General features: G+C 42.2%; 1 protein-coding gene across 3 annotated transcripts; it reads left to right on the forward strand.

Moving 5' to 3' along the window:
- The first annotated feature begins 3,018 nt into the window (after positions 1 to 3,018).
- On the forward strand, positions 3,019 to 11,769 carry LOC100496633 (protein FAM173B-like). 3 transcript variants are annotated; one of them, XM_002938181.5, is made up of 6 exons: positions 3,019 to 3,125; positions 6,028 to 6,220; positions 8,120 to 8,224; positions 8,905 to 9,045; positions 9,893 to 9,943; positions 11,394 to 11,769. In XM_002938181.5, the coding sequence occupies exons 2-6, from the start codon at positions 6,050 to 6,052 to the stop codon at positions 11,583 to 11,585; spliced, it is 660 nt and encodes a 219-aa protein (XP_002938227.3). In that variant the 5' UTR covers positions 3,019 to 3,125; positions 6,028 to 6,049; the 3' UTR covers positions 11,586 to 11,769. The 3 variants fall into 3 exon arrangements, with proteins under 3 accessions (XP_002938227.3, XP_002938228.2, XP_004910399.2); XM_002938182.5 differs by lacking the exon at positions 8,905 to 9,045; XM_004910342.4 differs by lacking the exon at positions 8,120 to 8,224.
- The last annotated feature ends 1,367 nt before the right edge of the window (positions 11,770 to 13,136 follow it).

Genomic DNA, 13,136 nt, shown 5'->3' on the forward strand with positions numbered 1-13,136 from the left:
ACGTTGCGCCTTTTAAGTTTTAATGCTACGAAAAAGGCGCGACTTTGCGAAAAAATCGCGACTTTGCCAACTTTCGTAATGGCTACGAAAAACTCGCGTTTTTACGAAAAAATCGTAAAGACGCCGAAAAACTCATGTTTTTACGCAAAAATCGTAAAGACGCCGAAAAACTCGCGTTTTTACGCAAAAATCGTAAAGACGCCGAAAAAAACGCGTTTTTACACAAAAATCGTAAAGACGCCAAAAAAATCGCGAAAAAGTCGCAAAATGTTCGTTTCCAATCGGAATTTTTCCAATTCGGATTCGAAATCGTGTCTTAGTAAATCAGCCCCTAGGTGTGTGAGAAAATACACATTATCAGCAGCACTTGTTGCCCTGCAGCTGTTACTAAACTACAACTCCCACCATCATTCAACAGAGTTTGGCAGTTGGCTAGACACCCCCCTAAACAAGTATAGAATCTGGCACTGCCACTTCAGAAGGATAGACAAACAGAACACAACTAATCAGTGATACTGACAGATCCCTACACATTTGTGTTGCTATATTTTAATATGTTCATCCATAAAGCTGCTGCCCAACTGCCATTAACTGCCATCCTGGCTCTTTAGCACTGTCAGTGGCACAGGGAATGGGCAGAAATCTCTGCCTGCTACTAAATAAATAATGCTACAAGATGTACAATTCCTCCCTATTTATGAATGATAACCATAAAGTTGTAATATTTAGCTGAAAAATGTACTTACAGAGAGAGCAGGTAATGAGCTGCGATCACTAGCAATAATGCTAAGCATCTGACAGGAGGCAGCCAATCACCTGAGGCTAAAGCAGGCTTAGGGGTGGGACAATGCACCTGATTGGTTGAAGACACTGTTTTACATCAGTGTTACCCCAAAACCAGGTGTCAGAGCTGCAGTAGCCAGGCATAGGTTTAGTAATAAACAGTTGGGTTTGTGCCAGAAAAACTTTTATTGTGTGATACAGTTACTCTGTATGTTCAATGTATGAAACCCACTTATTGTACAGCGCTGCGGAATATGTTGGCGCTTTATAAATAAATGTTAATAATAATAATACAGATACATCCCTATAAGATCCATAATAACTGTAGTGACACCAAAGCCCAGATATATCCCATGTTCCTGTATTTGTAGGTAGGAGAAGCCAAAGAGAAACTGTTGATATGATGTAAAAGTACCAATGATAACATTAGATTTTAAAATTATTGTAAGATTTATTGGTTTTCGTTTGGGCTCCAACCTGTGGCCCTGCAGCGCATTTACAGCTCCAAGAATCCCCAAATAGACTTCTGCAGCAAGTTGAACATTTCTGCCACTTCACAGTCACAGACACACAAATCCAAAGTAAAATATTCACTCCCCAGTGCATTTTGTTTCCACCAGTGCTTTAGCACAAGATGGCGTTCCCCATGTCAGCGTGTGAATGGCATTCCCCAGCCAAGTAGAATGATTCTTTATATTCCATTCATCACTTCAATTCTTGTGTGACATTACCTGCTGATGGGCTGTATTTTGTTCTTGTACACTTTTACTTACACTGTTGCTGGTAGAAGAGAATGCTATGAAGGGCAGCCATCAGGGAATTATAGTGGTTACAACTAATATTTTGTGCTTATGTCTGTTTTTTTTATTTTCCATTTGTTTTTTATTTGAACATTATTTCTTTCTTATTTTTGCATGCTTTCTCCAAATGTGTCATTTTTCATTTACTCATTTTGCTGTTCTTCCATTTTTGCTGCCAGTATCTGTTATGACAATCTGGGGACAGACTGCACTTATTGGGAATGAGAGCATGGAGTCCGTTCGGCACATGAATGGATTGCCTGTCCAGTTTTGACCACGACAGCCCGGTTTTTCAAGTTGCTGTCTGGGTCAAAACCTTCTACCCAGTGTTCAACATTCTGAAAATTGGGCAAGAAAGCTCCAAATTTTGTCTGAGGGACACAATAACCCCCCCTGATCATTAAATGATGTTGCATGATGATGTAAGCAGTTTGCGTGATCATAAACCCCCTTTGTCCAGGTTTAAAACCCGTCGGTGGCAACCCTATCTCTATATGCTTTCGCTCCTTTTAACTCCTTAATGATGTCTCCTTTTCATTGCTGTACTTCTTTGCATAACATTCCCATGTAAAAGCTTATATAAACCCTGCAATTACTTTGTTCAGGTTTCTGGAGCGTTCAGAATACACTGAGCTTGTGCAGTGTTGGACTGGGGTTCCCGGGCCCACCAGGTACCTGAGTCAAGGGCCCACCACCCAGCCACCAATGTATTTAAATCTCCTACCCTTGCTCGCTGCTTCCCACCACACCAGTTTCCCCTTCCCCCCTATTTACTGGCTGACTTTAATCACCCTCAGTGAAACATTAAAAAAAATGTAAATTTAATTTTGTTGGAATATTTGCAAAGTTAAATGCACATTGTTGGCTTGTGGGCAGGCAACAAGATTGGGCCCACAAGGATTTTTCCTAGTTCCCAGCGGGCCAGTCGGACCTTGAGCTTTTGTTATATAAACTTTCACTATCTTTCACCTCAAGTGGTCTACTGTAACTGAATTTCCCAGACAAACTTTACACAGTATAGCGGGAGTCTATTAAACTTGAAACTATCACATCTGTATGTATAACTTTATTTATAAAGAGCTGTACAGTAGACATGCCATACAATCCACATTTCACAGATCCCCTCTTTTGAGCTAAGTTTTTGAGCAGTGGGTTTCATAAGTTGTGACTATGATTTTAAATGGGTGACTGGTTAAACCCTAATGGCTAAACTGCAATATTTTTTAGAGAAACCTTAATATAACAAACAACGACTCATCCCCCGTTATAAACCCTCTCCATACACTGCATAGAGCTCAAAGGTACAAAAGTTTAGAGAAAATATAACGCAACTCTTCTAACGATCACGCTGATTGGCTGCTACTGAATCTCGGGAAATAATGCCTCACTTTACTTCTGGAATACGGTCACACTGGTAATAAGAACTACATTTCCCAGCATGCCTCTGATCTGCCAGGGCTTCGCCTCTCGTACACAAACCAAAGTATGGCTCTGGCAGCTCAGGAGCACAGCGGAGGCTTGTGAGAAGGAGGAGGGACAGAGGTGAAGGAATAAAGGCAACTCCCGGGGGAGTGCGGGGTTGTTACAAACACAGAGAAGGGCAGGACTGTGACTAAGGGGGAGTAATGACAAGAGAAGGGTGACTTGTCTGAGCTTTAGTGTCATGGTGGTGCGTATGGGAGACATGTTGGGTGGGGGGTGGGGGTAGCAGGCTCCTAGCATATGTTTTATTGGTGGTGGTTAACCCATTGAGTGCTGGCAAGCTGTTTTTACAGTAGGGCAGAACTAGGAGTAGGCCTGGGCCCCCAACCCTATAGTGACTCCTGGGGGAGTTAGATACTATGGCAGAGGGCAGACTCTATTTCCGTTATGTACATACCCGCTGCAGTGCAGCCCTGGGGGAAGGAGGCTAGGGGGGTATATTTATGTATAAAATGGAGTGAAGCATTACTGGTGATGTTGCCCAGGGCAACCAATCAGCAACTAGATTTTAACAGTGAGAAAACCAAAGCAAAGCATCTGATTGGCTGCCACGAGCAACATCGCCGGTGATGTTTTACTCCACTTTTTACACAGCCTGATAAATATACCCCTAGGTGTTGGTTGTGAGCAGTTGTAGTTCAACAGCAACAGGAGGTGCATCGGATTAGTCCCTGATGTACGTAACCTCCCTGAATGTGGCCCCAAGCTGCTTTGCATTACAAGGGCCCCCCTCATGTGTGTCCATTTTGCAGCCCAGCTTCTCACAAACAGGGCTGCTGGGATTGTAAGTACAAAAAAAACAGCTTTACTTTTTCTGTGCCTCCCCCATGGGAGTCTAACCTGGGGCTCTCCCTGTACAACATGATAAGGGGGGTAGCTATAGTATCAGCGGAAGTTGGGGCCACCATGGCCTGACCAAAGGGATGTTTAGCTGCTGCAGAGCCTGAGATTATTATACTTTCCCTTCCCTAATTTTCCTGCAGTCCTGCATAATGCTTCTTGGCTGCACTTGTCTGAGTAAAACTGGCCATACACAAATAGTTATTGGGGCAGATTTACCAGAATAGGTGCACAATTGCATAAGTGCAGTTAACAATAGCAACCAATTAGCAGTTTAAACAGTTTTCTTTATTAGGAACTACACTCATAGTATTTTAGCGCCTTCAGTCGAAAGGGAATGGGTAAGGGAGAAGCCGTACTTGGGGTGACATTGGCTGCCATTTAGTGGCCTGTGTACTAGGGCAAAGTGACAGGCCGCTATCTGGACAATATCAATATCTGGGCAGAGATCAGTCAGATATCTATTGAGTTAGTTCTGTAAGGCAAGGACTGCAAAACTTGATTTTGATCCTCTCCCAATGGCTTTGCATAGGGCCCTTTTATGATTGGATTTACTTTTCTGTCTTACAGTTTGCTCTTTTTTGAGGGTCAGCATTACTTACAATGCCAAGGGCAAGCAGCCCTCTTTGAACCTCCCCAAATGCAGTTTTGGGTGAATCGCCATTTCTGCCTCCACAAAATTGTGTGGTGCTGAGCTTGCTTGCTGTAACATTCTACTTGTAATAATACGAGTAACCACTAGGGGGCTGAATGGAGATAGTTTACTTGTGGGTTGGGACTTAAAGGGATTCTGCATGACTTTTATGGTATTCTTTTTATTTCTAAATTACACCGTTTACATAACAAACAGTTCACTCCATTACTAAAACTAAAACTGCATTCTTGAACCAACAAATGTATTTTAACTGGACTGGAGGAGTCCCAAGCCGGACTTGGATTTCTTATTATTGAGTGCTATTCTGATATCTACTTGGAGCTGCTATCTTGCTCCCTTCCCATTGTTCTGATCAACTGCTGGGAGGGGGTGAGAGCAATTCAAATAGCAGCGTAGCAGTAAAGTGTGACTGAAGTTTATCAGAGCACAAGTCAAATGTGAAATTTCAAAATTAAATAAAATATAAGAAAAATCAGTTGGTGTATTTAAAAAAATGGATTTCAATGTAGGATTCTGCTGGAGAAGCTCTATTAACTGGTTTTGAAAAAAACATGTTTTCCCCTGACAGTATTCCTATAATGACAGTATTGCTTTTAAACAGTAAAGCAACATTTTGCCCACAGTTAATAAACCATGCTATGTTCACATCTGTGCATAATATTGAGTGCTAGTTGCCCCCAGGGATAACTTGCTCTTGTCACAGCAACATTTTATGGCCCCTTTGGGAGGTAATTTACATAAGGTATAGCCTGTCTAGTGATTTGCAGGCTGGCCTGGAACCCATGGGCCAGGCAGATTTGGGCCAGCATCTACACAACTTTCGTAAGCAGCGGGTGGATTTGGGCTGAACTTTAGCCAGTCCTGTATTTTGGTCTGGTGCCATTCTAGGTGCCCCATCAGTGATGCCTATATGGCAAATATGACATTGCCATGCACCCACCCACAACCCTACTATGCCCTGCTTCCGCCTCCAGATGCTGCTATTTATAGATTCGTGCCTGCATTCATAATGTCAGAAAGGGTCTATAAATATTGGGGCTTGGCGGGTTAGGGTTGGGTATGGATAAGAAGCTGGCGGGTTAGGGATGGGCATTGGTTGACTTACTGGCGACCCCACCATCACTAAACCTTTTCACCCTGAGATGTTGTGTTTTTTATCCAAAGTGTAGAATTTTCCCCTACAATTCCAGTATAATTGCAACTGCGTCTGTGTCAGTACATCTGCGTCAGTAGTTGTACCGACCACATTTTGCAAGAGAAAGTAAGACAGAAACAGGGGTACCAAGTGCAACTATGCTGAAGTGTGAGAAGAGGCTTGTTGTTGTGCCACTGTGGCAAACTTTGTGTGACTGCAACTGTGCCGCGTGCCCATAAATATGCCCTTTAGATTGTCAGACTTGCAGCCCTAGTTATTGATACAGAATGATACAAATTCATTCTTTTTTTTTTTCCTTTTCTCTTTTTAAGTTTGGAATGATTCCTGTGAGCTATGGAAGACAGCATTGAAACAATCTTACAAAATAAAACCACAAAGTTCCTTTACAGTGACAAGCCTAGCAGTTGGCTACCATGTCTTGCCTCTGGCATTACCGCGAGCATCTATGCATTTTGGGCAGTGTTTGTCTTTCCAGGCATCCGCAAAGTTCCAGTGAGCCTCAGGGTATGTCCTGTTCATTTGCTAATAATGCTTAGATCTGCTTGTATGACGTTGGGAGTTACTATATAAAACTGTTCTTAGGAAAACTCCAAAGGGACAATGTAAATGACTCAACATATGACATATGTACAAGTGATACAGTACAAATACAGTAATTTTAGTAGCCTCAGCCTTCTTAAGGTGCACCCTCTGATCACCTCACCTTTAGAATTTGATGGCTCTTTCCTGTTATACTGGGAGTACCAATGGAAGACATGACAGGGAGAAAATGAGTTTAGGTGCTTGCTCCTGTGCCCTGTAGTTAAAAGTATTTTCCAGTGGTGCCTTAATCTTTATAGACACCAATAACACTTGAGGTTTCCCCAACCTTTTTCACTTGTGAGCCACACTCCGATGTAACAAGTGTTGGTGAGCAACACAAGCATGAAAAAGGGTCTTTTGGGAAGCCAAACAAGGGCTGTGATTGGCTAATTGGTAGCTCCATGTGGGCTACTGGTCTGTAGAAGGCTCTGCTTGGAGTAAAACTGTCTCTCTGCTTCCAAAACTTGCCTCCAAGCCAGAAATTCAAAAAATAAGCTCAGTGGGTCCTTGCTTGGTGGTAGCTAAATTAGAAGGAAACAACCCCCTCCTTTCACCCCTAGCTGTGCACCTATAATCAAATTATCTACCTCGCAAGAACTAAACATGGAGTAGCTTTATTTTCCCTGTTCAGCTCAAGTAACATCAGAAACCATAGAGTTTTCATGATTAAAACAATAGGCAAAAGGCATGTTTAGCAGAAGCCCTATTTATTGCACTCATGTTAAACAAGGGGGGATTCTGCCCCTTTAAAGGGCACCTATCACATTCCCCCCCCCCACCCCTCAGAGGTGCGTGGTAATAGAGCCCACACTCCAACTGGGGGAAACTATAGTCTTTTCTTAAAAAGTAGCACCCTACAGTGCTCATGCGTGTGACATAGGTGGGTGAGCCTCATTCACCGCTCCTACGTTATGCAGAAAGTCTCACTCATTATACGCATGCATATAAATAACATGGATTCCCGGACCAGGAACTTTCCCAGTGTGGATGGCTTAGCACCGGAGGTTTTGTTTTTTTTTTAAATAAACTAATGTTTTCTCCAACCAAAGTTCTGGCGCTATTTGTTAGCACCTCTGGTGGGAGGAGGAATTTACAGGTGATAGGTGCACTTTAAGCCACACCTGTTATATAATACTAAGGATGCACCAAACCCAGTTTTTCTTTCTCAGCTTCTTATGATTTTTTTCCTCCTTCATTATCTGAATTATCTGTTTTGCCTGCAGACTTCTCTGTGTTTAAAAGATTGTCTAGAGTCAAGACCTAATTAGGTGTACCAGCTATGTGATAAGCTGAGCTCTAAAGCTGGCCATACACGCACCGATAATATTGTACAAAACCTCGTTTTGTACGATATTCGGTGCGTGTATGGAAACTCGGCGAGGTGGCCGATATCGCAGGAGGCTGCTGATATCAACTGCTGGCCATACACGCACCGATAATATTGTACAAAACCTCGTTTTGTATGATATTCGGTGAGTGTATGGAAACTTGGCGAGGTGGCCAATATCACAGTAGGCTGCTGTCAACTCACCGATGGGGCGGGTTAAAAAATTTTGATTGGGAGCAATTGAAGGTGCCGGAGCAAAATCTACCTTCAGGGCTGAATCGGCACAATGAGGTGGAAATCCTATTGTTTCTACCTCCATATCTGGCGATATAGCCCTGAACGTCAGTGGAGGGTTGGAACAATCTTTTCATTTTGAAAAGGTCGAAAATCGCCATGTGTGTGGCCAGCTTAAGGGCAAGGGCACACAAAGTATATCCAACGCATTTCTTCACCTTTATATACATACACAGTTTATCTATTATTTTTTAATGCAGGTTCCATATTTGCCTTCATGTAAACCTCAAACCGCCAATATATTAAAACTCTTAAATGGAAGAGAAGGAAAGTTTGTTGACCTTGGTTCTGGAGATGGGAGATTGGTAAGACAACAGATGTGTCAAAAATTATACTGATATTAGCCCACACCTCTGGTAGGGGAGACAATTTTGGGTGACAGGTGCTGTTTAAGGCTTGATACCTTTGTGTGTCTTCTGTCATTTTTATGAATGGAAATTGCCTGTCATCACTTATGACAAAAATGATCAAGCAGTGTGAGGCAGTTTCAAGCAGAGAGAGGCAGTTTCCACTTACATGAATGACGGGAGGCACACGTGTGGGGGTGGTATTGGAGGTTTATGTGCCAGCTGAAATACACTGACTGAGAATCACCAGGTGTAACATAAACCTAGAGGTTCTGCAGCCACAATAACTAGGGATGCACTGAATCCACTTTTTCGGATTCAGCCAAACCCCTGAGTCCTTTGTAAAGGATCCAGCTGAACCAAATATATACATAAGCTAATTAGGTTTGAAAGGGTTAAATGTAAAAAACATTTCAACTTCTGTGTTAACGTAACAAACGGTCACATGATTTTTCGGATTTGGTTCGGCCAGGGGCGTAGATTCGGCCGAATCCTGCTGAAAAAGGCTGTATCTTGGCCGAAATTCGAACTGAATCCTGGATTCGGTGCATCCATAACAATAACATGATAAAATATCCTTCCAGCTTCCATATCTACATGCAGCTGTCCAGTACTGGTGATGTTTTTCTTCACTACAGGTGTTTTCTGCAGTGTCCCTGGGCCTTCAGTGCACTGGGTATGAATTAAATCCCATATTGATAAACTGGGCTAAAACTCTGGCATGGTGGCGGGGGATTTCTCCCAATCAAGCAACATTTCTCAAGCAGAACTTTTGGGAGGTGATGTGTTTCCTTATATTATCACATTGTGATGTTGGAATATACATGTACCTAAAATATGGCTAATCGGCTTATGCTAAATAGATGGGAGTCCGCCTTGATGGACCCTCTTGTAGAGGTTATCAGTGTAAGCAGCCCTGTCAAACAGTATGCTAGGGCACCTAAAGGTATGTCTATATGTTCATACTGCTTGTCCAGATGGAGTCACTGTCTATCTGGCACAGAAATCTTACTTGTGCTGTCTTCATCATCTTCTTTCTCTTAGGCTAAGCAACTACGGAGTGGTTCAGTCACCCGCTATAGATCTCCGCTATTGCGGGCGACTAAATTCTCCGAAAAGCCTTTCCACTGGCAACAATAGGAGTCGCCGGTGGAAAGGCCATTGCATTGCTTCATTAATCTGAAGTTGCCTGAAGAAGGAAACTTTGCGCAGCTTCCAAATAATGATGCAATGGCCTTTGGATCAAGGTGGGATGAGCTCAATTTAAGGGATGTACGCAATCCATAATTGTAAAGGATATAGTTAAGGTTCCAGATGAAGGATATCCATTAACTAACAAGATATGCTGGCCCAGATTCAGTTAAGTGAGAAAAATTTATTTTTTTCACGTAAAAACTGATGGACAAGATTCAAACAGAAAAAACTTTTCTCCTAATTCAGTTTCCATAGACCTCAATAGCGTTTTCATGTGAATAGCTGTGAGATAAGTTCTTCTGAATTGAATTGCATCTCAAATTGAATCTCGCCCATCAGTTTTTATGTGATAAATCTTTTTCTCACTGAATTCAATCTTGCCCACTGTATTAAATACTAAAATGTATTCAAACTGTGCCATTTATTCTGTAGGTGGATCTATCCCAATACAAAAATGTGACAGTTTTTCTGGCTCCAAATGCGGTAAGTGCCTTCTTTAAAGTTATAACATGCCGTCAACAACAACGCCATGGCATCAGGTGTAGGGAACATGCCCATGGGGCCATTCTGATCCACTGAAGGAAAATGTATGTCTGACTCCCTTACAGTTTTCATTACATGGCCTTAAAGGGATTCTGTCATGATTTTTATGGTATACTTTTTAGTTCTAAATTACACTGTTTACAACAAATTACAACAAATGTATTTTTAGCTGTAATATTGGTGTTTAGTTGCCATCCCAGTGCATTTCAGAAGGAGCCAGCGCTACACATTAGAACTGCTAACCTATTGTTTCTCCTACTCCCATGTAACTGGAGGAGTCCCAAGCCGGACTTGGATTTTTTACTATTGAGTGCTATTCTGATACCTACTGGGAGCTGCTATCTTGCTCCCTTCCCATTGTTCTGTTGATCGGATGCTGGGAGGGGGGAATATTAATCCAACTTGCAGCACGGCAGTAGAGTGTGATTGAAGTTTATCAGAGCACAGGTCACATGGTTGTGGCACCCTGGGAAATGAAGAATATGGCTAGCCCCATGTGAAATTTCAAAATGAAATATAGAAAAATCTGTTTGTGCTTCTGAAAAACATATGACAATGCAGGATTCTGCTGGAGATGCTCTATCAACTGATGGGTTTTGAAAAATACATGTTTTCCCACAACAGTATTCCTTTAAGATGGCCATACACACTAAGCTCTGATTGTTTGGAGAAGTTTCCAATTAAACAGATCTTGGTCACCCAGTACATTCCCTATGACACTTTCAAGCCTTCCTTATCAATATCTAACAAAGACCCAGTAATATATCTAATTAGATATCCAGTTAGTAGGTATTCTGTATGGCCCCATACACAGCCAGTAAGCTGTCGATTCTGTCAGAAGTGGTTGTTGACAGACAGTGTGGGCCTGTGTATAGCCAGCCTTAGCACTTAGCCTTGGCAAGCTACTGTACATTGATCTCTGCCTGCACCTTTTCTACTGATCAGGGGCCAATCAACTTGCCTGTATGTGTTTGGATTATGGGAGGAAACCGGGGTCCCCAAAGAAAACCCACGCAAGCACATCCTGGCTGGAATTGAACCTAGGGCCCAGTAGCCTCTGGATCTGCAGTCTCTGTTGTTGCAACCCTGCCATTTCTTATTTCTCCCATGTGTAGTCAAGTGAATAAGGAATGTAAATCGGAGATTAAATCATGGCTCTCTTAATCTGTGTGCCATTTTGTTCAGCCTTAATCTATTTATATTTTCATATAATAAATGTAGCAATAGGGAACCCTTAACTATTGTTTAGAAAAAAATCATCAGAATGTTTTAGTATTTAATAGCACATTAGTCACTCTGATTTCCTCTCCTTATTAGTATCATATGTCATATGCTGTTTTCACAGAGAGTATAATGACAGTTCTCATTATTATTTTTGTATCCTCTAAAGATGGAGACCCTGGAAAAAAAGCTTTCGGCAGAGCTGCCCGATGATGCCCGGGTGATAGTGTGCCGGTTTCCGTTCCCTCACTGGCCCCACACCTGCACAGAGGGTGCCAGCTTGGACCAGGTGTGGGCTTATGATGTGATGCGCCTAAAGGGGTCTTTGCTGCACTACAGGAAACAGCAGCCATGCACATAATCACTGGGTGTTTTAACTGATTATCATGAGCACTTTAAGCAAAATGAGAAATTTGATTCACTTTCATGCTCTGTTTTGGTCTTTAAATGTAGTTGTTTGCAACTGGTCACTAATTGGTATCTATATTTTTTGCCATCATTCATAAATAAACTGCTAAATGGCTGTAAGGCCATATTACTCCTTATTGTAGTTCATATGATTTAAATTAACTGACTTTCCATCAGCAAAGTTTATCAAACACCCCTCCTCGGGGCCCTTGATAGGGCTGCCCACAAACAAGTTACTACTTAATTATTGGTGGAGTTTTAGGGTAAGAACCCATGGAGCAAGTTACTCGCCCACAATCTCTGGGTGATCTCTATCATGGGTGACTAACCATTCCAAAATGCCTTTCTTTAACTTCTATTGGGATAAAGCTCTTCATATCACTTTGTTTTCTGAAGTTGCCTGCAGGAGGAAATTTCACGCTACTTTGGCATAATGAAGCATTGGGAAGGGCTTTCTACCAGCCGGTGGAAAGGCATTTTGGAGCAGTTAGTTGCCTGCGATAGCAGAGATCTGCTCTGACTGGATCAGTTTGATTAACTTGTCCTTTAATAAGTTTATAGTTACATAGCTAAGTTGGGTTGAAAAAAGACCAAAGTCAATCATAGTCAACCCCTCCAAGTGAACCCCTGTGCACACACATAGACCCATACCAACCTATCTATTCACACACATACATAAACTATATATACCAACATCAATACTAATTGTAGCTTTCGGTATTGCAATAGCTGTATAAATGGCCTGTTAAGTCACTTTACCCTGAAGGTATATACAGAGCTACCATTCGCGGTAAAGAGGAGGGACTGTTGTTTCAAGTCCAATGAAATATTGATCCAGAGGGAGGCCTGGCCGAGAAGGGAAAGTTGCCAAAGTTAAAAGTAGAAAATTTATATAACTTCCATAAAAACTGCTGTGATGTATCAGAAATAAACTCTCCTCCAGCCATGACTCCAGCTCCCACAAGGCATCGTGGGAATTGGAGTCCTCATGGGAGGAGAGCTGTCCGCCAATACAATGTTGCAGTGGTGGGAGAAGCCAGGAAAAGCAGGGGAGGAGAATGTAAGAGACAGAAACTGATATCCATTTGAAATTAAATTTGCAAATTAAAAAATCATTGAAAATATGTAATGAAAGTATATTGGAAACCGATTTAGGATGCGTTTTCTTCCATTAGGAATGGGTTTTAGGTGGACATTCTCAATCTGCCCCCTCAGTGCCTTGGTAGCAAATGGGTTAACTGCCTTTTTTCTGCTTCTTAGCAGAATATTATTGATATCTCTGGAAACATTAATCTGAGACACAGAACTTGGCAAGAGGGGATTAATAGCCCATTTATTTCCAGTGCTGTCCCGGCAGGTGCTGTGCTTGGGGTGGGTTACCCCTCTCCCTTCATAGATCAAACGCACGATTAGGTCACACACATATATAACAGATGTGCAGCCCGGCCTTCATCTTCATTACTCTGAGATGCCGTGCCACTGGCAACTGAGGAAACATGAGGAA

The sequence above is a fragment of the Xenopus tropicalis genome, chromosome 1, assembly GCF_000004195.4.
Source record: "Xenopus tropicalis strain Nigerian chromosome 1, UCB_Xtro_10.0, whole genome shotgun sequence".
Lineage (NCBI taxonomy): Eukaryota > Metazoa > Chordata > Amphibia > Anura > Pipidae > Xenopus > Xenopus tropicalis.

Excerpts from the sequence above, each read along its gene's own strand:
- LOC100496633 (XM_002938181.5), top strand. The coding sequence starts at position 6,050 with ATGGAAGACAGCATTGAAACAATCTTACAAAATAAAACCACAAAGTTC. Across the intron at positions 6,221-8,119 it reads AAGTTCCAGTGAGCCTCAGG|GTTCCATATTTGCCTTCATG; the intron begins GTATGTCCTGTT and ends TTTTTAATGCAG. Across the intron at positions 9,944-11,393 it reads TTTTTCTGGCTCCAAATGCG|ATGGAGACCCTGGAAAAAAA; the intron begins GTAAGTGCCTTC and ends TATCCTCTAAAG.